Below are 19,903 nucleotides of genomic sequence, written 5' to 3' on the forward strand. Positions count from 1 at the left end.
CCGAGAGGCCTCCTTCCCTCTTTTCTCCGCCCCCCGCGGGAGGCCGGCGCCAAACTCAAAGCGCAAGATGGCGGCCGCCGAGAGCCTGTTCAGTCAGTTGGTGCCGGTGCAGGCCAAGTGCCAGGGCTGCGAGGAGAGGTGAGCGGCGAGGCGCGGCTTCCCCGCGAAGGGAGACGTTTCCCGTGTCTCCCCTCACAATGGCCTACGGGGGGGGGGCTTTCTTCTCCCCACTCCCTCCATTGCTTGAAGGGCCGCCCTATGTCCGTCGCAGCAGGCGGGCGGTTGGCTCGTCCCCTGGCGGGACCCGGGGAGACGGAGGGGCCTTTCAGCTGTTGGGGTGTGGGGGGGGGACCGGCTGCTTGCCCCCCCCACTTCTCCAGCGCAAGACCCTCGGGCCCTTTTGAAACAGGAAAGCTGCGGGTTTCTATAGTTTAGCCGCTTTTGAGGGGGTTTATCAAGTTTTGGGGGGGCTTTTTCCGAGACTGGTCGTAACACGAACTCTGGCGGGCTGGGAAGACGCGTGTCACGCTTTTCAAACAATCCTCTTTCGAGGTTGCAGGTAAATGTGCGTTGCGGGTGTTAAAGCGCTGCGAGGCTCGGGAGCAACGGACTCGGGAACCTGCGTGTGTTTGTGGTCCAGTGGGGAGTTCAGTGGGGAGGAGGAGCCAGGCGCCGCACCTGAGCCTTAGGGGTCTTTTGCCCAAATTCATCCCCTTCCCAGCATGTTGGCGCCATCATTTTGTGTGTGTTGTGCCGGATTTAGGTATAAGCTAAACAAGCTATAGCTTAGGGCCCCACTCTCTTGGGGGTACCAAAAAAATTAAAGGAAAAAACACCTGGGTATACATTTCCAGAATATAAGATAAAAAACAAATAAAATAAAACCTACATACAGCAACAACAGTGTAGGCGCCTACGATGTAAGTAATGGGCCCCACCTGCTAGCCTGCTCTCTAAAATATCACTGGTTTGCCCATTTCTAGTATCAATTGCTTTGATAAAGTACATATTTTGTTATGCGCAAATGGCTTTAGATACCTATTAGGTCCATAAATATGTTGTTTAGTCGTGTCCGACTCTTTGTGACCCCATGGACCAGGTCCATAAATTACCGTATAGCATATATTCAAGACAACAGCGACAATTTGTTGTTGACAAAGGACAGCTGGACATATAAAGGGCCCCATTACAGTACTTTCAGTAGCTTAGGGTCTCATCAAACCTAAATCCGTCTCCCTCTCTCTCTGTGTGTGTGTGTATGCAAATACATGCAAAGGTAACCATGAGCATATAGACTTTAGAGCATATAGACTTTAAAGCATATAAAGGTAACCTTGAGCATATAGACTGGCACCTTTTAACAGGGTTGTGAGCATGGGCGTAGCCAGGATTTGTTTTTTTTGGGGGGGGGGTAGGACACTCCCCACCTGTCATCATCCTCTGTCTAGCAGATGGGGAATGAAACCGTCCAGACAACAGTTGTTTTAAATTACTTCATTTCGACCCCGAATTCTCACAAAAATCTGTCAAAATCTTTTGATGCTTTCTACTTTTAGTTAAGTATTTTTTATTGGCTTGTAAATAGAATACGTACGTTTCCGAGCGCAATGCAAAGTGCTGGGTGCTGACCTTTAAAGCCCTAAACGGCCTCGGCCCAATGTACCTGAAGGAGCATCTCCACCGACATCGTTCAGCCCGGACACTGAGGTCCAGCTCCGAGGGCCTTTCAAACTTGAGCACACCTGCATTTGAACTTGGTGGAGCTCAAAATTTGAGCCATGCTTGCTTGCTTGCTTGCTTAAAAGTAAGTCCCGTTGCAATTCTAAAAATCTATTGCTAGGAAGCAAGTCCTGTTCAATACAATAGGACTTAAGTTCCAAGGAAACATACATAGTAAAAATCACACTGTTACTGAGTCATTAAGTGCAGGAAGCCCATAATTTTTAAGAATGCTGTGCAACTTGGTGCAAACTATTTTTTGAATAGATAGAGCTCCCCCACCCCCTGCCCTTTTTGGCCTATATTATATGGAATCAGTATTTTGTTACAGCATTTTAGAATTACCGTATTTTTCGCTGCGCTGCGCCTCTCCCGCTGTCTCCCGAGTTTGCGGGGCTGGCGACGGTGAGGAGCAGGCTTCTCCCCCCCCGCCAGCCTTCTAACCAAGTCGGGGGACAGCAGGAAAGGCGTGCTGCGCCTCCCGCTGTCCCCCAGTTTGCGGGGCTGGCGACGGGGAGGAGCAGGCTTCTCCCCCCGCCAGCCTTCTAACCAAGTCGGGGGACAGCGGGAAAGGCGCGTTGCGCCTCCCCGCTGTCCCCCGAGCTTGTGGGTCTGGCGGTGGGGCTCTCCTGAAGCCTGGAGAGCGAGAGGGGTTGGTGCGCACCGACCCCTCTCGCTCTCCAGGCTTCAGCAAAAGCCTGCATTCGCCCCATAGGACGCACACACATTTCCCCTTCATTTTTGGAGGGGGAAAAGTGCGTCCTATAGGGCGAAAAATACGGTAAAAACGGGATAATGCACTAATCAATTTAGATTTTAGAATGAATTGCACGCAACAAGCATGACTTAGTAAGTTTCTGTTTATTTCTCATTTGTGCTGCAAATTGTCTATACAAATGGAACCTGTAACAATGCTGTAGTGTGGAGTGCTTGTGTTCAGGATTCTAGTCAGCCTTGTCATTTTCCAGGATTCAGTGGTTCCTTGGTTTAAGAACAGATTAGTTTATGAACAACTTGGATTAAGAACGCTGCAAACCCGGAAGTAGGTGTTTTGGTTTGTGAACTTTGCCTTGGAAGCAGAACATGTTCCGCTTTCTGCTGAATGTGTTCCATTTGTAAATTGAGTCCCCGCAACTATGGGAAAACACACCTTGGTTTAAGAACGCTTTGGTTTAAGAACGGACTTCCGGAACGGATTAAGTTAGTAAACCAAGGTACCACTCCTCACCGTCACTGCTGCTGCAACAGTTGCTTGGCATCTTGTGCTCACTGATCATGCACAATCTGCATTGGGCTGTTTTGAGTCGCCCCCCTCCCCACATCCCTATTGGAAATTATATGTAGCCTGCTAATAACTTGTACTGTTTTGGCTTCATAAGGATCCACACTCAATGAGTGGGCTTGTTGTTATTAACTAAACAATGGGTGGTATGAAACTAAGGTTCACTTAGAGTAAACCCATTGAAAGTAACAAAAATGACTGTAAAGTCCATTAATTTCAATGTGTCTACTGTAAGTAAAACTTGGTTGCATACCACTCCATATTAGTGGATTGGTTTTAGGATTAGTGATGTGTGTATAAATGAATGGTTTAGATAGCAATTTTACCTGAAGTACAAAATATTTCATTTAGTAAAATGAAGAATAAAGATGGAATCACATGTCTGTTTTGCAGGCGAATAAACGTTCGTGTAAATATTGAGCTGCAATCAACAACAAATCCCATTCATAGAAAGGTTTGTACTTTGCTTGTCATGTGTTGGTTTTGCACTCCTTTAGTTGCTTTTTCATATGATCATGTTTACTAACACAAAGTAGACTCATCGATAAAACAGCTAGCACCAAACAGATTTGATTCCATGAACAGTAGCCTTGTAAGAAGTAATAGATTTCTGGGGATTAGTAGTCTTTCCCCCCCCCCCCCAAACACACACTGTGTTTCCTGAGACATTTCCTAAGTATAAACAATGCCCTAAAGGCTGGGGCATGGACAATGGACAGGGATGATGTAGTCCAACAATATATGGAGGTCCACAAGTCCCCATCCTTCTTGTAGGCACTGCTGTACAGTTTCTTGTGGAACATTATGAATAAGCATTGTTTTGGGGGTTATTATTTCTATGTTATTGTGCTGTGGTATCATCTGTTGTATAGATGCATTCAACAGTTACAAGATGCATGGGTAACACTAAGGCATGGTTTGTTTGAATGTCCAAGCCTAGCAGAGTACCCGTGGATTGTTTTCTACTTTGTTACTACCTTGAGCTGGTTTGCATGTAATGCTAAGCTGAACAATGGTTTAGGATGAACAAGCAGACTGCTGGAGATTGGACTGTGTGCACTTTGTTCCTCCCTCTGTCCTCTTCCTTCTGTCAGTTAAGCCATGGTTTTGCTTAGCATGCAATCTAAACTCAGCCTTGTTATTTGTCTTTCTCCAGACAAATTATGAGTGGTAACCCAGGTTTGTTACTAGGTTTGCAGCTCATCTTGTGACAGCCAAGAAAAAGGCCTTTTTGTTGTGGTACCCTGCCAGTGAAACAGTCTTCCTTGAGATAAGGCAAACACCTACTCTTGGTTAGCAGTGGTTGCTAAAAACATACTACTACTTCAGGTTTTTGCTAACCATTAATATCAGCATATTGATTTTTTCTTAACTTTTTTTGTTCCTGAATTTATTGTTTTTATTGTATTTTATTGTATGTTTGATTGTGAACCACCTTGAAATTTTTTTCTTAATCAAAGGGGATATGGAAGTATTTAAATAAATTGAAAACAATCTGTAGTGGTTTGGAGTTACTCGTGCGTAAACTGTCCCCTTTTGGAGCTTGGCTGCCTGGGTTAAACCGTCCTGACTGCACAGCCCATCTCAGCGTGGCTGCCTCAGTCGCTCGCAGAGTCTGTCTGTGGGCGTTTCTTAAAACGTTGCCAGCATAAGAGTTGTTTGACTCCCAATCGTCTCCGCCTCTCATTGCGCAGGAGTCTTCTGCGCAGGGAGGGCGTGGGTAGTGGAGGACCAGGGCTCTCCTCACTGACTTCCAAGGAAGAATCCCGGAGCCCTTCCACCTCTTCTCCCATTTGCTCTCCTGGATCCTTGGTGTTACGCTGATTTCCTTCTCCCTCCATCAAGCTGCGTCTCCCCCTAGTGCTTGTACCTTCCCCTGCAGAATCGGAGAGCTGATTTCCTTCCCCCTCCATCAAGCTGCGTCTCCCCCTAGTGCTTGTACCTTCCCCTGCAGAATCGGAGAGCCTTTGCCTGTTGCTCTGATGTCAGTTTCCTGACACAATCCATAGTTAAAACAAACTGTTACATATAGTGCAGTGTGCAGACAAAGCCACTGAATGCGTGACTCCGAAAGAATTGTGAAGCTGTAATAAATTTCTCCAAACTATTGTCTTCTAGGATTTAGTTGTTCGTCTAACTGAGGATTCCGACCCCTTCTTTCTATACAATCTTGTTATTTCTGAGGAAGATTTTCAAAGGTAAGTTACCAAGCTCTGATTAGAAAATACTTAGATAAAAGTTTGGGAAGCTGCGTTTTAGCTAATGAATATTATGAACATTGTTCCTATGTACCTAATGACTTGCATATCTCAGAAGGAAAAAGGAGATTCCAACTAAACATCAAGAATAACTTTCTGACACTAAGAGCTGTTTGACAGTGGAACAGACTCCCACAAGACCTGTTGGACTCTCCTTCCTTGGAGGTTTTTAAGCAGAGGTTGGATGGTCATCTGCCATGTATGATCTAATTAAGATTCCTATATTGCAGGGTGTTGGACCAGATGAGCCTCAAGGTCCTTTCCAACTCTACAATTCTATGATTTTAGTAACAAATAGTCTATAGGAATACATACTTATTATACCTTTTCTTTTTATATAGTTTAAAACTCCAGCAGAGTCTTCTGGTAGATTTTTCTGCTTTTCCTCAACGATTTATAGACCTCCTTCAACATTGTATCCAAGAACAAAATAAAGACATCCCAAGGTTAGTAACGCGTAAGCAGTAGACTGTTTTCTTTAAAACAAGTAATTCAAACAACAAAAGTAGGATTCAAGGAGACTGATTGTGTCTAAAGCACTTATTTATTTTATTAACACCATTTGAAATCTCACGTTCGGTAACAACAAAAATGGGCAATGCAAAACCTATGGGCAGAATTCAGCCAATGGAAGCCTGCACAAGTGGGCTTACCCACTCTCCTGTCCCCATGCCCTCTCCCAAATTGACATGGGGAGGGGGCAGGAGATCTGCTAGAACAGTGAGCTGGAGGAGGAGAGAGCTGACTGTCCCATTGTTCCAAGCACAATTCAAAGTGTTGGTGCTGACCTTTAAAGCCCTAAACAGCCTTGGCCCAGTATACCTGAAGGAGCATCTCCACCCCCATTGTTCTGCGCGGACGCTGAGGTCCAGCGCCAAGGGCCTTCCAGCAGTTTGGAAGGTCGGGGGTTCGAATCCCCGCGACAGGGTGAGCTCCCGTTGTTCGGTCCCAGCTCCTGCCCACCTAGCAGTTCAAAAGCACACCAAGTGCAAGTAGATAAATAGGTACCGCTCCAGTGGGAAGGTAAACGGTGTTTCCGTGTGCTGCTCTGGTTTGCCAGAAGCGGCTTAGTCATGCTGGCCACATGACCCGGAAGCTGTACGCCAGCTCCCTCAGCCAGTAAAGCGAGATGAACGCCACAACCCCAGAGACGTCCACGACTGGACTTAACGATCAGGGGTCCCTTTACCTTTACTTAATGACATTTAGAAGTCATCTGCAGGCAGCCGTGTTTAGGGAAGTTTTTAATGACTGATGTTTTAATGTATTCCTAATCTTTTGCTGGAAGCCGCACAGAGTGGCTGGGGAAACCCAGCCAGAAGGGTGAGGTAGTCATGACTCGGGTTAAAGTTGCTTCAGGTTGAGCGTTTTCGGGTTGCGCTCTGTGGCAACCCGCAAGTAACGGAACACATTACTTCTGGGTTTCGCTGCTTGTGCATGCAAAGACTCTCAATGACGTCATGCGCAGAAGTGGCGAATCGCAACCCGCATCTGCGGGTTGCATTCTGCTCTGGATGCGAACAGGTCTCCAGAACGGATCCTGTTCGCATCCAGAGGTACCACTGTATTAGGCAAGGAGAAATGTTTGTGCTGCCAGCGCAATCTGCTTAGTTCCATGTTGAATTATTCCATATAAATCTATCAATTATATTTTGCTTTGACTTGGCTCTAGGAGTGCTAGTTGGGGTTATTGACACCCTTTAAATGGAGAACACATACCTCCTTCTGCAATAGAGTTAGAGGCAAAGTACAAACTCTGCCCAGTCCATCTAATACTCTGTTATAGTGCATTGTGCCTCCCCCCCCCCACCAGCTACTTCCTTATTCCATTTCCTTTGCCTTTTCATGAGCTACTTCCAAATGATTGTTGCTGGCTTTTTAAAGAAGGCTTGCAGACTGCTTAGGAAAAGGTTGTTGCACCTGCATTGATCCACACTTCTACCAGTGGGCAGAGGAAGTAGCCAGTATTTGTAATGATTGGTGGATTAACACACCAGTTGGATATCAGTGGAGTTGGAAGAGTTATTTCCTTTGTACCAGCCTACCCTTCCATAAGGATATGTGCATCATGTGCTGAGAGACCCAGCTAGCAAGTCATTTTTAATGTGTTCTTATTCTTTTTTAGGTTTTTACTGCACCTGGTTTCATCGGGCCCTAATTTAGATCACACTCCTGCTTTTTTAAATGTGGTTGAGACAAACCCATTTAAACACCTCACCCACTTATCACTGAAATTCCTACCAGGAAATGATGCAGAAATCAAGAAGTTTCTGGCAACCTGTTTGAAATGTGTTAAGGTAAAACTAAGATTTCAGCTGTATGGTTTGGGTTACATTTTTGGATCTTTTGGTATAGTGACTAGCTTTGGTCACTTTGTCTAAATGAGGAGGCAAAATATAAAGTTGTGGGGTGTGTCCTGCTGTGTGGTCTGGCATACTCTGCTTTTCTTTTCGTGACAGTGGTGTAACAAGGCCACCTTGACATAAGTTTTTTATATTTTACAGTTGAAAGTTCACACATCACATTAAACCAATGTCAAAATACAGTGGTACCTCGCAAGACGAATGCCTCGCAAGACAAAAAACTCGCTAGACGAAAGGGTTTTTTGTTTTTTGAGCTGCTTTGCAAGACGATTTTCCCTATGGGTTTGCTTCGCAAGACGGAAACGTCTTGCAAGTTTGTTTCCTTTTTCTTAACACCGTTAATACAGTTGCGACTTGACTTCGAGGAGCAACTCATAGAACGCGGTGTGGTAGCCTTTTTTGAGGTTTTTAAAGACTTTGGTGATTTTTGAAGCTTTTCCAAAACTTTCCCGACACCGTGCTTCGCAAGACGAAAAAAATCGCAAGACGACAAAACTCGCGGAACGAATTAATTTCGTCTTGCGAGGCACCACTGTAAAGTACAGTTTAATGTGAAATTGCTGGTGCTGCTGCTGCACTGCCAGGAACAAGTTACGTTCTGGCTTATCGTCATCTGGACTTGGGTTTTGGTTTGTTTCTCTCCAGCCAAACTATGAATTGAATCCAAGGTTTGTTCTTGGCTTACCACTCGTGATTTGTTTGAGGGAAAGAAGCCTCAGGCCTGTGTTTGTAGCGCAGCGGAATAAAAGCAAAGCACTTGTGAGTTCAGCAGTGTGCATCAACATGCTGTTCATTCACATTAAACCATACTTCATTTTAACTATGGTTTAATGTGATATGCAAATGAGGCCAGTGTATCTTTCAGAATTAGGCCTATGGAAAGGCACCTAATAGTTAAGTAGCCCAACTCCTGTAACAGGAGTGAGTTTGTATCTGATGTGCTGAATAGCAGTGCAGTCCTACGCATTTTTACTCAGAAGTAATCTCCCTGTGTCCAGTAGGACTTGATTCCAAGTGAGAGTGTTTAGGATTGTAGGTTTAATGATTTCAAGAACTGGAAAGGGTTGCATTGACCGACAAAGCTGTCAACTGTACCTAGGAAGAAAAATTGCTGCTGGAACAGAAACTTAGAAAAACAGACGAGGACCTTACAAGACAGCTGGACTATGCCCAGCAGGTAAGAGCAGAATTCCACTGTGGGTCAATTGGTAGAAAATTAATGTTAAAAAAACCCACCCTGTGTTGGTTTGTATACAATGTTATCAGTGTGTGAGCAAAACTTCCACTGTAAGCACTGGGGCATCACCTTCCTCTAGTTGAGATTCCTGCTTTGGACTATATGGCCCTCTGCAATTCTCTGATTCTTTACGCTCCCCCCTGCATGTCCTTAAAATGACAACCCCTCTGGAACAGATTTTTGGAGTACGTTGGGGGGCTGCAGAGAGGATAGGAACCCATTGCACAAATCAAAGTCTGCTTGAGCAGTGTTTGACTCCTATTATTTAATTACTGTATTGTGTTTACTTAATGATCTTTTTGTACCTGACCCTTTAGAGAGAGAAAGTCTGACAGATCCTTACCCCAAGGGGCACTCAAATCAAAGTCAGACATAGCAAAACAACAGAGGGAAGGGGGAATTAGAAGTGTGGGCAGGGCAGGGAAAGAACATGCAATTCAATTTGTTGCACTAAGGTGTCGGGGCTAAGAGAATGAGCCCAAAGGCTCCCCATGAAATTGTGTTTTGAGGGGTGGGATTAACAGAAAATGAAGATTATTCTCTCTATTTGATTGAATTCATTGTATAAATACTGTGTCTAAATTTAGGATCTGTGATATGCCTTCTTGCAGAGAATTCAGTACAGGAGGAGAGGAAATGATTTAAGAATAGTTGCATTAGATGGCTGAAGAGTTCTCTGGCTCCTTGAAGTGTAACAAACTTATTGCAGCTTGTGCTAAAATAGGCAAAAGCCTGTTTCATCAGATGCACGTGAGGTTAGGGTAGGCTCAGCTTTAAAAGCTCATACTACGCTTAAGTTTAAGTGTTTAAGGTGCTATAGGTAAAGGTAAAGGTACCCCTGCCCGAACGGGCCAGTCTTGACAGACTCTGGGGTTTGTGCGCCCATCTCACATCTATTGGCCGGGGGCCAGCGCTATCCGGGGACACTTCCGGGTCACGTGGCCAGCGTGACAACGCTGCTCTGGCGAGCCAGAGCCGCACACGGAACGCCGTTTACCTTCCCGCTGGTAAGCGGTACCTATTTATCTACTTGCCCCCAGGGGTGCTTTCGAACTGCTAGGTGGGCAGGCGCTGGGACCGAGCAGCGGGAGCGCACCCCGCCGCGGGGATTCGAACCGCCGACCTTTCGATCGGCAAGCCCTGTAACCATTTTATAAAGCACTGGCACAGTATTGATTAAAACCCTTCAATTACATGCAAGTTGACCATCTTACTATTTTTATTTTCTCATATTTAGAGCTTGTCGGAAAAGAGCAGGGAATTGGACAAGCTGAGAAATGAGTTGGCATCCAAAACAGCATCTCTAACCAACAAATATACCCAGGAACTGACAAATGAGAAGGAGAAAGCTCTGCAGGTGTGTAAAGAGAAGCCTATATACATCTAGCAGAATCCTTATGCCTTTAGTAGTTGCTCAAGTAATTGCTTTTCTTTGCAGGCACAAGCACAATATCAACAACAGAATGAGCAACAGAAAAGGGATCTGGAAAGCTTTCATCAGAAAACAGTGCAGCAGCTGCAGAATAGATTGAAGGAATTGGAAAATGTCAACAAGGAGCTAATGGAAAGGAGATACAAAGGCGATTCGACAGTCAGAGAACTTAAAGCGAAATTGTCTGGCATAGAAGATGTAAGTAATATTCACCTATTAAGATCTACGTTGGGAGACAATTTGATAGTTTCCAGTCACTCATACAAATATACTAAATATTGCCAGTTATGTATTGAAAACAAGTTTTTTTGTTTTGTTTTTATAGAATATGCTTAACTTCTGTCAAGCATGAAACAAAGCATGAATTTTTGCCAGCAACATTTTTGTTAAAATGCTTGTAAAATATTTCTTCAACCACATAGGAATGCCAGAGAGCAAACCAGGAAGTTCTGTCTCTACGACGAGAGAATGCTACCCTAGATGCTGAATGCCATGAAAAGGAAAAACTAGTAAATCAGCTGCAGACTCGAGTTGCTGTTTTAGAACAGGAGGTCAAAAGCAAGGAGGATCTGGTTACTAGGGCAAAAGAAGTATCGGATGCAACACATGAGCAAAAGGTTCTTAATTTTACTTTCTAGAATGCAGCAGTACTTTAATTTATGGAGAACTGAATGCTGAAATGAAAGAACATGAGCTACAATCCAAAAAGCTGCTTATCGGTGCACAGCAGGGGTTCCTCATGCCCTATCTACTTTACTTCCTATTTGATACAACATAAGTGTTGTGTTCCTCAATATGCCCTTGAAATTCCTTTTAAGTTTTAAAAATAGTGTGCTGTGTGACATGGAACATTCCCATTAGAGAAACAAATTTAAAAGCTGCTGGGCACACACAGATAGTTATGTAGTTCTCTGGATTATGGCTATATTTAGAAAGTGTAGGCAATACGACAATGTATTGACTTTTTAAAAAGTTATACATTTCACCATGCTGTAGTATCTATAGTAATATAAATAAGCATTTTTGGATGTGATAGGCTTTTCAGAAATTGCTAGCATTTTACATTACAGAATAGGAATTTCAGAACTAGTGTTCTTGTTACTTTATGCAACAGATCCATGTGAATATTTCTTGGCAAAACAAAACCTCCCTAATACTATTATATGCTCTTTTAAAAGGTAAACCTGGAAAAAAATATAGAAAAGAAACAAATTCAAATAGGAAATCTGGAAACAACACTAAAGTCACTATCATCTGAACTCCTTAAGGTTTGTTCAAAACACGTTATTGACCTTCTTGATGATGCTTATTTGACTTCAGGTGTTCTTAATTTAAAATTATGCGGTTGTTTATTAGGCCAATGAGATAATAAAGAAATTGCAAGGCGATGTAAAGACTCTAATGAGCAAACTGAAGCTGAAAAATACAGTAACAATTCAACAAGAAAAACTCTTGGCTGAAAAAGAAGAAAAACTGCAGAAAGAACAAAAGGATCTACAGGAAGCAGAAAGTTCTCTCCGAGCAAAAGAGCAAGAGGTAACTTAAGGGTCAGGTTTCTATCCAGTAAGTGTGTTTTTTTTAAAAAGATGCTTAACTTTAAACTCATGCTATGTCAGTTCATGCTAGGTCTCTGCCTTGAATCATTTTGCATAATCCCTGTACATAGGATTGGCAGACTAATTCTATGGTGTGGTGGAAATATCGTCAGTATGAGCTTTTCAATAGACTTAATACACTTTGCTTTTAAAGTAAGTTTTGGTGCTGCCAGTTAAACTGCTATGGACTGATAGTGTTAAAACAAAAGATAGGCCAACTAAGGCCCGGGGGTCGGATCTGGCCCAATCACTTTCTAAATCAACCTGTGGACAGTCTGGGAATTAGCATGTTTTTACATGAGTAGAATGTGTCCTTTTATTTAAAATGCACCTCTGGGATATTTGTGGGGCATAGGAATTCGTTCACCCCCCCCAAAAAAAAAATAGTCTAGCCACCCACAAGGTCTGAGGGACAGTGGACTGGCCCCCTGCTGAAAGAGTTTGCTGACCCCTGTGTTAAAACATTTCAGGTGTGCAAGTTGCAGGAACAATTGGAAGCTACAGTACAGAAGCTGGAGGAAAGCAAGCATCTTCTCAAAACCAATGAAAACGGTGTGTGTATATGAGATTCTTGCATTAGCCACTAATATCTAATCCTATCAACTTTTCAGAGCCTAACAACTGAAGCTGGTTTGAGACGTAATCTCACTTTCGTGGGTCTACAAATTCCATGTTCTTAGATATGTGGCAGTTGATCAGCTTTCTGTTAAGGAAGTGCAAGCATGTAAATATTACTGTGCAAAGACTAAGAATCCTGTTTGGCAGCTGAAACCTAAAGAAGAATTTCTGGGGCTGCCATATTTATTCCTCCCCTTTTGTTTCCTTCTCTCTTCTGCAACTTCATTATGTAATTTAAATTTTTAATAAATAATTCCTGAATGTAATTTCCCCATTTCCCATCTATCGTGTAAGGCTATCACAGAGTACTGACTAAGTTTCTCAGTCCCTAATTTAATATATGACAAAACTGAGGCTGCGGTCCTACACCCAAGCATGTTGAATTTGATGGACTGACTTCAGTGTAGACATTCATAAGATAGCACTGTGAATTATTCACCGTATTTTTCGCCCCATAGGGCGCACCTAGTTTTATTTGGGGGGGGTAAAAAAATTATTCCCCCCCCCAGGCGCGGGGCTGGCGCGGGGGAAGCCCGAACTTCCCCCGACCCCAGCCTCCAGAACAGCCTGCTATCTGCAAGCCTAGGGAGCCCGGTGGGAAGTCGCGCCAGGCTCCCTAGGGTTGCGCAGAGCTGCGCGAAGCCCGGGAATGCAGGCAGCTCTGCGCAACCCTTGGGAGACCGGCGCGACTTCCCGCCGGGCTCCCTAGGGTTGCAGAGAGGTGCATGAAGCCCAGGCGCACTCTTCAGCACGCCCCAGGCTTCAGAATGCAGGCAGCTCTGCGCAACCCTTGGGAGACCGGCGCGAAGTCGCGCCGGTCTCCCAAAGGTTGCACAGAGCTTCCTGAAGCCTGGAGAGTGAGAGGGGTCGGTGCACACCGACCCCTCTCGCTCTCCAGGCTTCAGCGAAAGCCTGCATTCGCCCCATAGGACGCACACACATTTCCCCTTCATTTTTGGAGGGGGAAAAGTGCGTCCTATAGGGCGAAAAATACGGTATGTATGGCTGTCCAGCAGTATACTGAGCTATGGTTTAGATTTAAAACAGCAGATAAAAGTCCTAAAAAGTGAAATACTTGGTGCACATTTTTTCTTTGTAGTCATCACATGGCTAAACAAGCAGCTGAATGAAATTCAGATGACGAGGAAGCAAGAAGTGTCAGGAACATCTACTAGTCCTAGTGGTACCACTCCCAGAACTGGCATTTCACCTCACAGTATGGTAATAGTAATGTCCTTAAGAATTTTTGTATGGTCCTTCTGGTCCTTTCCTTCTCCTATACTGTTAATTTCTACACATACTGGGAGAGAAGGAAGTGCTTATACCCAATATCCACTACAGTGGTGCCTCGCAAGACGAAAAGAATCCGTTCCGCGAGTCTCTTCGTCTTGCGGTTTTTTCGTCTTGCGAAGCAAGCCCATTAGCGGCTTAGCGCTATTAGCGGGCTTAGCGGATCAGCTGATAAGCGGTTTAGCGGATCAGCGGCTTAGCGGATCAGCTGATAAGCGGCTTAGCGGCTTGGGAAAAGGGGGGGGGAGAAAAAAACCCCACAGGAACTCACAAGACATTTTCGTCTTGCGAAGCAAGCCCATAGGAAATTCGTTTTGCGAAGCACCTCCAAAACGGAAAACCCTTTCGTCTAGCGGGTTTTCCATCTTGCGAGGCATTCGTCTTGCGGGGCACCACTGTACTATTAAGATACAAATAGAGGAATTTGTTTTCAAATGGAAAGAATACAGTACAAATTATGAAGTACTATATAAATTATTAGTACAGTTTAATTTTGGATGTGTTTGCTTTTAAATACAAAAAAGGGGAAAGGTATGAAAGAAGCTCTGGAACTAATAGTGTGCTGTTGTTGCTCTGGCTTTATAATTTTAATTTTCTTTTGCAGGTTGATAGCAGAATTCCATTTTTGAACTCGGGACTAGGCTATCCCATCTCTCCTTTGCTGCCTTTTCAAAGTTTCCCAGATACAGTGGCTGTCAAAAGCATCAACCAGCAAACTTCAGGACAAAAGGCAGGCACCCAAATATATAATTTTATATTCTATTGCATCTTTCCACGTTAGCATTATAAGGTGCTGCACACCCAGAATACAGGCTTTAAGAATACGTGTAACAAGGACTGAGCTGCAAGTTCTCATATGGAGAAACTGCTACCTGTGGCAGCAGAACTAAAACAAATATTTTTTAATGAACAAAAAAATTACCCTGTCACTGTTTTGGCAAACCTCATCCCTCAGGAACAAGTCTTTCCCCTCTTAAGTTGTTGAAATCTCTTAGCCTCTCCTTTTTGCAGGTATATAAAGTGAAATTAATTTTCACAACTGCCCTCCTTTATAATTTCAACAAAATACTGGGAGTGTGGAAGCCTAAGGTTTATCCCTTGGTGGCTTAAAGTAAGTTTTAGTGTTGTGCGTATGAACCAGATTTTAGTAAGTCTTCTTGGCATTCTTTAATGTATAATTAAAGCCTAGAAATGGAAATGTGAGTGTGTGAAAAATTTTCTGTTTCCAGCAGGTTCAGTTCAATGTGCAACCTCAAGAGATTAACAGATGTTCGGATTCGCAGCCAGGAATTCCTCTGATGACGAATCACCCAACAAATAAAGAGAAGTGAGTGCTTGTGCTTTTAGTTGAGGAGTGGTCCATCGGTGGCCCTGGCCTAATTATGTATGGGTGGAGGTTGCCAGAAGAGAGGAAAGGGGTGCCAAAATAGATGGCACAAAGTCCTTTGGCAAGAGTGATTGTCCCTCTGCTGGCAGTCTGCAGGATGTGGGGAGAGAAAAGGGTGGCAGGAAGGAAGGAAGCAGGTATCTACATCCTGAACGTGTCTCCCATCATATTATCCCTGAAGGAATGTGGCCTTTGACTGAAAAAGGATCCTCAGACATGTTTTAGATGACCAATTGTAAAAAAAATGAAAGTATTCTCCTGCCCACACCCCAAGAGTAACAGCAGCAGTATTATTTTTAATTTTGAGTGGGAGGAATGTGCACAAGCGACCCTTGAGATAAATCTCTTGGGATTTTATACACAGGTATGCCTGATCTTTTTCATCAGATTCCTTTTCATGGAGAAGCTATTCGGTATGACTGAACCCATTTATGATAACTATCAAAAAAACCGTCCATAACAGAGTGACAGAGACTAAAGGGCAACATGGCGATGCATTGCTCTGTTTTCCTCTGGCCACACTGGGCATATCAAAAGTGGCAGGATCCAGAAAGTGAATGTGATGTTCAGAGAAGATGCAAAAGTATTTTGTGATGCTGCTTGAATCTAAAGTATAGGTGAAACCGCGTACATGCAGTCATTTCGATATGCATACTTTTAAATTATCAGCTGAATCCCTCGTGGAATTGTCTGACTTCCCTTAAAGATGTATAGCTGCTTTATGCGGAATTAATACTACGTTATGTGAATCATTGATCTACTTACTATGTCTGGCACTGGCTCTCCATCAGATGCCTTTACTATTAGCTGCTACCTAATCCCTTTAAGTGGAAATACCCAGGAACTGAACCAGGGATTTTCTGCATGGAAAGCATATGCTCTAGCAGTGAGCAATATGACTTCCCAGCTGTAGCCCCTCCCTGACAATGGGCTTGATCTGAATAGAACCCAAAAGCTGCTGCCAGGCCTTGGACACTATTACATGTGCACTGTTCCACAGCATTTGATATTTGATATTTACATACATTCATTCGAAATCAGATGGGTTTATGAAGCAATTCTATATCCTCCCACCACGCTGATGAAGAATTCTGTGAAACAGTAGTCAATATCAGGAAGCGCTGTTCAGTGTTGGACATCATATTTGCTGAATACACAAAGCTTCACAGCTTACCTTTCATCGTACAAAGTCTGGTACCTCGCTTCATTTAAAGATTTTCAGAGACTTTGAGACTAAAGATTTCATTTTGTACTTGTTATGGTTTGAAGGAATTCTATAAAGATTGCTTATTGCATATGTACATGGTTGTGTTGCCTAGACCTTGGACGCTGGCTGGGGAGACCCAGGTTCAAATCTCAACTCGGCCAAGTTTACTGGGTGACCTTGGGCTAGTCAGTCACAGCCTAATCTACCTCACTGGGCTGTTTTGTTATGGTAGATAAAACATAGAAGAGCCATGTACCTTATCTTTAGTTCCTTGGTGGAAAGGCAAGATACAAATGCTACTTTGACTAAGGCAGTCCGAAACAGGCTACATGTCTGAGTGTTCCTGAAGAAATGTCTAACTTGTGGCCCTCAATATGTTGTTGGGACTCCCATTAGCACCAGCCAGCAGGTTGGACTACAACTCTGACCGTCCCCAGCACCATCTGGAGAGTTTGACTTCTTCTAAAGAAAGCAGTATTTTAGGAGACCATAAAATGTATTATTTGAAGATCTTATGAAACCCCAGCTTAGTGAACTTAGAAACATTCTTTGAGTGTGGCAAACTGAAATGGTTTTTTTCTTATTAAGTATCTTCCTTCTGATTTAGTGGTGAAAACATGGGATTGGAAGCAAAATATTTGAAGAAAAGAGAAGACAGCATTCCTTTACGAAGGCTCAGCCAAAACACATCTCACAACACAGGTGGGCAAGCATGCATGTGCATTAAACTTAAAATGTGAGAAGTTGCTCTAAAACTTTTTGAAATCTTCTGAAGCTGTTCATTTAAGATTCTTTTCCCCCATTATTAGGACACCTGAAGTCAACTGCCTTGATAAAAACTCAAATACCAGCCAAATCTGCAGCACCTTCCAGACCCTCTGCTTACTTCCCTGGATAGTGGACAACGTATTTGCCATGGTAAAAAGTTTATCAGCAGTTGCAATTCTTTTTAGGATTATTTCCCCTGTAAAGTGTTAACATAAACTCATTTAGTAAGCAATGAAATAACTGAGAGGTAACAATAGCTAGTTTTTTGGTCTGCTTACATTGTAATGTGAATTACAGAAATTTCCTAACAAGACTTCCAACATTGTAAGGACCCAAATGAGTGATTGAGCAATTTTGTATCAATTATTATCAAAGTGCACTGACGGGAAGAAAGGTTTGCAATTTCTCTCCCAGGCTAAATTCTCTGCGCTACATGTTTCTTGGATATGGACCTCAGAGGTAAAAACTCATCTTTGAAGCCTTGGAGCCTTTTCTTTATTTTAAAGCTTGTCAAAGTTATTATGCACTTCAGCTGTGACTCTTCAAGTCATCGCTACCAGCTCCTAGTTACATTTAAATTAAAATTTTACCAAGGATGAGCTCATCCATTCATTCTTTGCAACACTTTGGAGGCTTTCAGAAGTGCAAAAATGTCCTACTTACCATGTCAAACTAAATTACCTTAATATTGATTGTCTGTTGCTTATTTGACCAGATGGTGGCACTCTTTATAAACGTTTTGAACCTTTCCTAACTTTACAGGGAGAAAAGTAAATAAGCTCCTCCAGGTTTATTTTGCAATCTTGCAAATTTATTTTTCATTGCTCCTAAATATAAGTAATTTGGTGGTGTTCCACTAATTTCAGTGGGACATTGAGCAGTGCAAAAATCCACCAAGATTCCTAATAGTAAGCGTGTCTAGTTCTTACCAGGATTCAGGAGGCATTACTTGACGTTGTTGAATACAAAATGCAGCAGTCTAAATTAGATTTGCCAGGTGAGTTCAGCCTTACAGCAAACTCTTATTTTCATTTAATTTTGAAATATATCAACTTTTTATATCTTAATGGTCTGTAGTATATCAGAGTAACTTTAACATTCTAAGTAACTGTTCAACATTTGAATCAGAACAAAGGATAATTTTGCTGCTTTTCAAATTATTTTAAACTTAAGATGTCAGTTTTTAAGTTGTAAAATGTTGCAGTCAATGTATAGTGGCATGATTTAAGAAGTCTTATATAACATAAAACTGGTGCATACCTATAACAAACAACTTTTGTAAAATTAATGAAAATCAGCAATCCTTCAAAATGATTTTGAGGCCTTTACATTGCTACTGCAATCAGTAAGATATATAAGCACTATTCTGATTCTCCCAAAAGCTATGGAATTTCAGAATACTTGATGGTGGGTGATTAATGCCCAGTGCAAGACCTATTAATCTCAGTGGGTTGTGATTACACTTCTCTATTCTAAATAGAAGCAGTGTAAGATTTTTGCAAAGCATTTTTTTTATCAGTCTCACTGATTTATAATGGGAACTCTACATGTGTGATTTCAAAATTGAAGTGTCATTTCTTTAGCTATTAGCAGTCATGATATTCAAGTCTCTTAAAGGTGGTTAGTATAGTAGGTTGTTACCCACTTATGAGTGGCTTGCTTTTTTAGCACACGGGCTTTTTGTATATTGTTACAGGTGTGTAAATACAAATTATTTGAACATGTATGGCAGAATCATTCCTTGCAGTGTAAAATTTGTACATTTGTCTTTTAATCAGAATGCATGTTCACATGTATCTAAATGCTCGTTTCAGTAAATTTTCAAATAAAATGAAACAAATATTGCTGGTGGAATTAATCTATAAATTTTGACTCTTAAGAGAAGATGCGAACAAAGCTAAGGGTTGCATGGTATTAAGGCTACAATCCTACAAAGGCTTACGTGGGTCTGACTTCTCAACAAATATGACACAGGATTGTGAATGCTCTTAAAAAGAGACTGTTGCAGAAAGTCAGCTTCTGCCCATATTCCATGCTATAGAAGATGGGTCACCAACCTTTTTTGGACTAGTGGGCACATTTCCAACTTTGAGAGTGCTGGGGCTGCCATGGGGTGGGGACATGGCAAAACACAATATGAAAGAGCTACTTCTAGCAACTTTGTTATATCCTGTTGGTCCTGATTGTGGGAGATCAATACAACACTGTTTTTTACCTTCATGCATTGTGACCTGTTGCTAATAGCAAGAGCATGCATTCCTCAGTACCAGGAAAAGTATACAAGGTAGGCATAACACACTCATTCTCACTTCACAGAAATTACTTCATAGGTACCTGCACATTTTGCCCCATAGCTTGCTTTCTGAATGAAACAGGAGATAACCCCAGTGCAGTAGGCAAGATTTGCCTAGCCTTCATTTGAAGGACACCAGGATTTTTAGATTTTACATCAGTGCATTTGATTTGTGCCCTACTCCTTGTATTCCAGAAAAGAAATTTTGCAAGTTTTTCTGCCAGTTATAGGGCAAGGTAGCAGCACTGTCAATTTTTAAGCTTAAACGCCTTATTGAGTCAGATCACTGCTCCATCCCTGAGAGTTTGAGATAGCTTTTTCCAGCTGTACTGGAAACACCAGGGATTGCCAGGCTGATGAGCCTTTCCCCTAAGTCACCTCCAGAATTCTACACATGTTAAGTTTTTCCACAGTAAAATTCAACTGCAGCAAAGGTGTAAATATAAATGCCCAG

General features: G+C 42.7%; 1 protein-coding gene across 3 annotated transcripts; it reads left to right on the forward strand.

The window, feature by feature from the left end:
• The first annotated feature begins 2 nt into the window (after window positions 1–2).
• SASS6 (SAS-6 centriolar assembly protein) lies at window positions 3–19,022 on the forward strand. 3 transcript variants are annotated; one of them, XR_014221012.1, is made up of 18 exons: window positions 3–138; window positions 3,395–3,455; window positions 5,120–5,199; window positions 5,601–5,705; window positions 7,385–7,556; window positions 8,722–8,799; window positions 10,097–10,216; window positions 10,298–10,489; window positions 10,714–10,908; window positions 11,470–11,559; window positions 11,648–11,827; window positions 12,357–12,438; window positions 13,604–13,725; window positions 14,399–14,524; window positions 15,024–15,121; window positions 16,996–17,090; window positions 17,198–18,705; window positions 18,740–19,022. XR_014221012.1 is itself a non-coding variant. In XM_082227866.1 (17 exons), the coding sequence occupies exons 1-17, from the start codon at window positions 68–70 to the stop codon at window positions 17,284–17,286; spliced, it is 1,956 nt and encodes a 651-aa protein (XP_082083992.1). In that variant the 5' UTR covers window positions 3–67; the 3' UTR covers window positions 17,287–19,022. The 3 variants fall into 3 exon arrangements, 2 of the variants coding, with proteins under 2 accessions (XP_082083992.1, XP_082083991.1); XM_082227866.1 differs by having other exon boundaries at window positions 17,198–19,022; XM_082227865.1 differs by having other exon boundaries at window positions 15,027–15,121; window positions 17,198–19,022.
• Window positions 19,023–19,903: the final 881 nt, after the last annotated feature.

This window comes from Podarcis vaucheri (assembly GCF_965113315.1).
Source record: "Podarcis vaucheri genome assembly, chromosome: 6".
Classification (NCBI taxonomy): Eukaryota; Metazoa; Chordata; class Lepidosauria; order Squamata; family Lacertidae; genus Podarcis; species Podarcis vaucheri.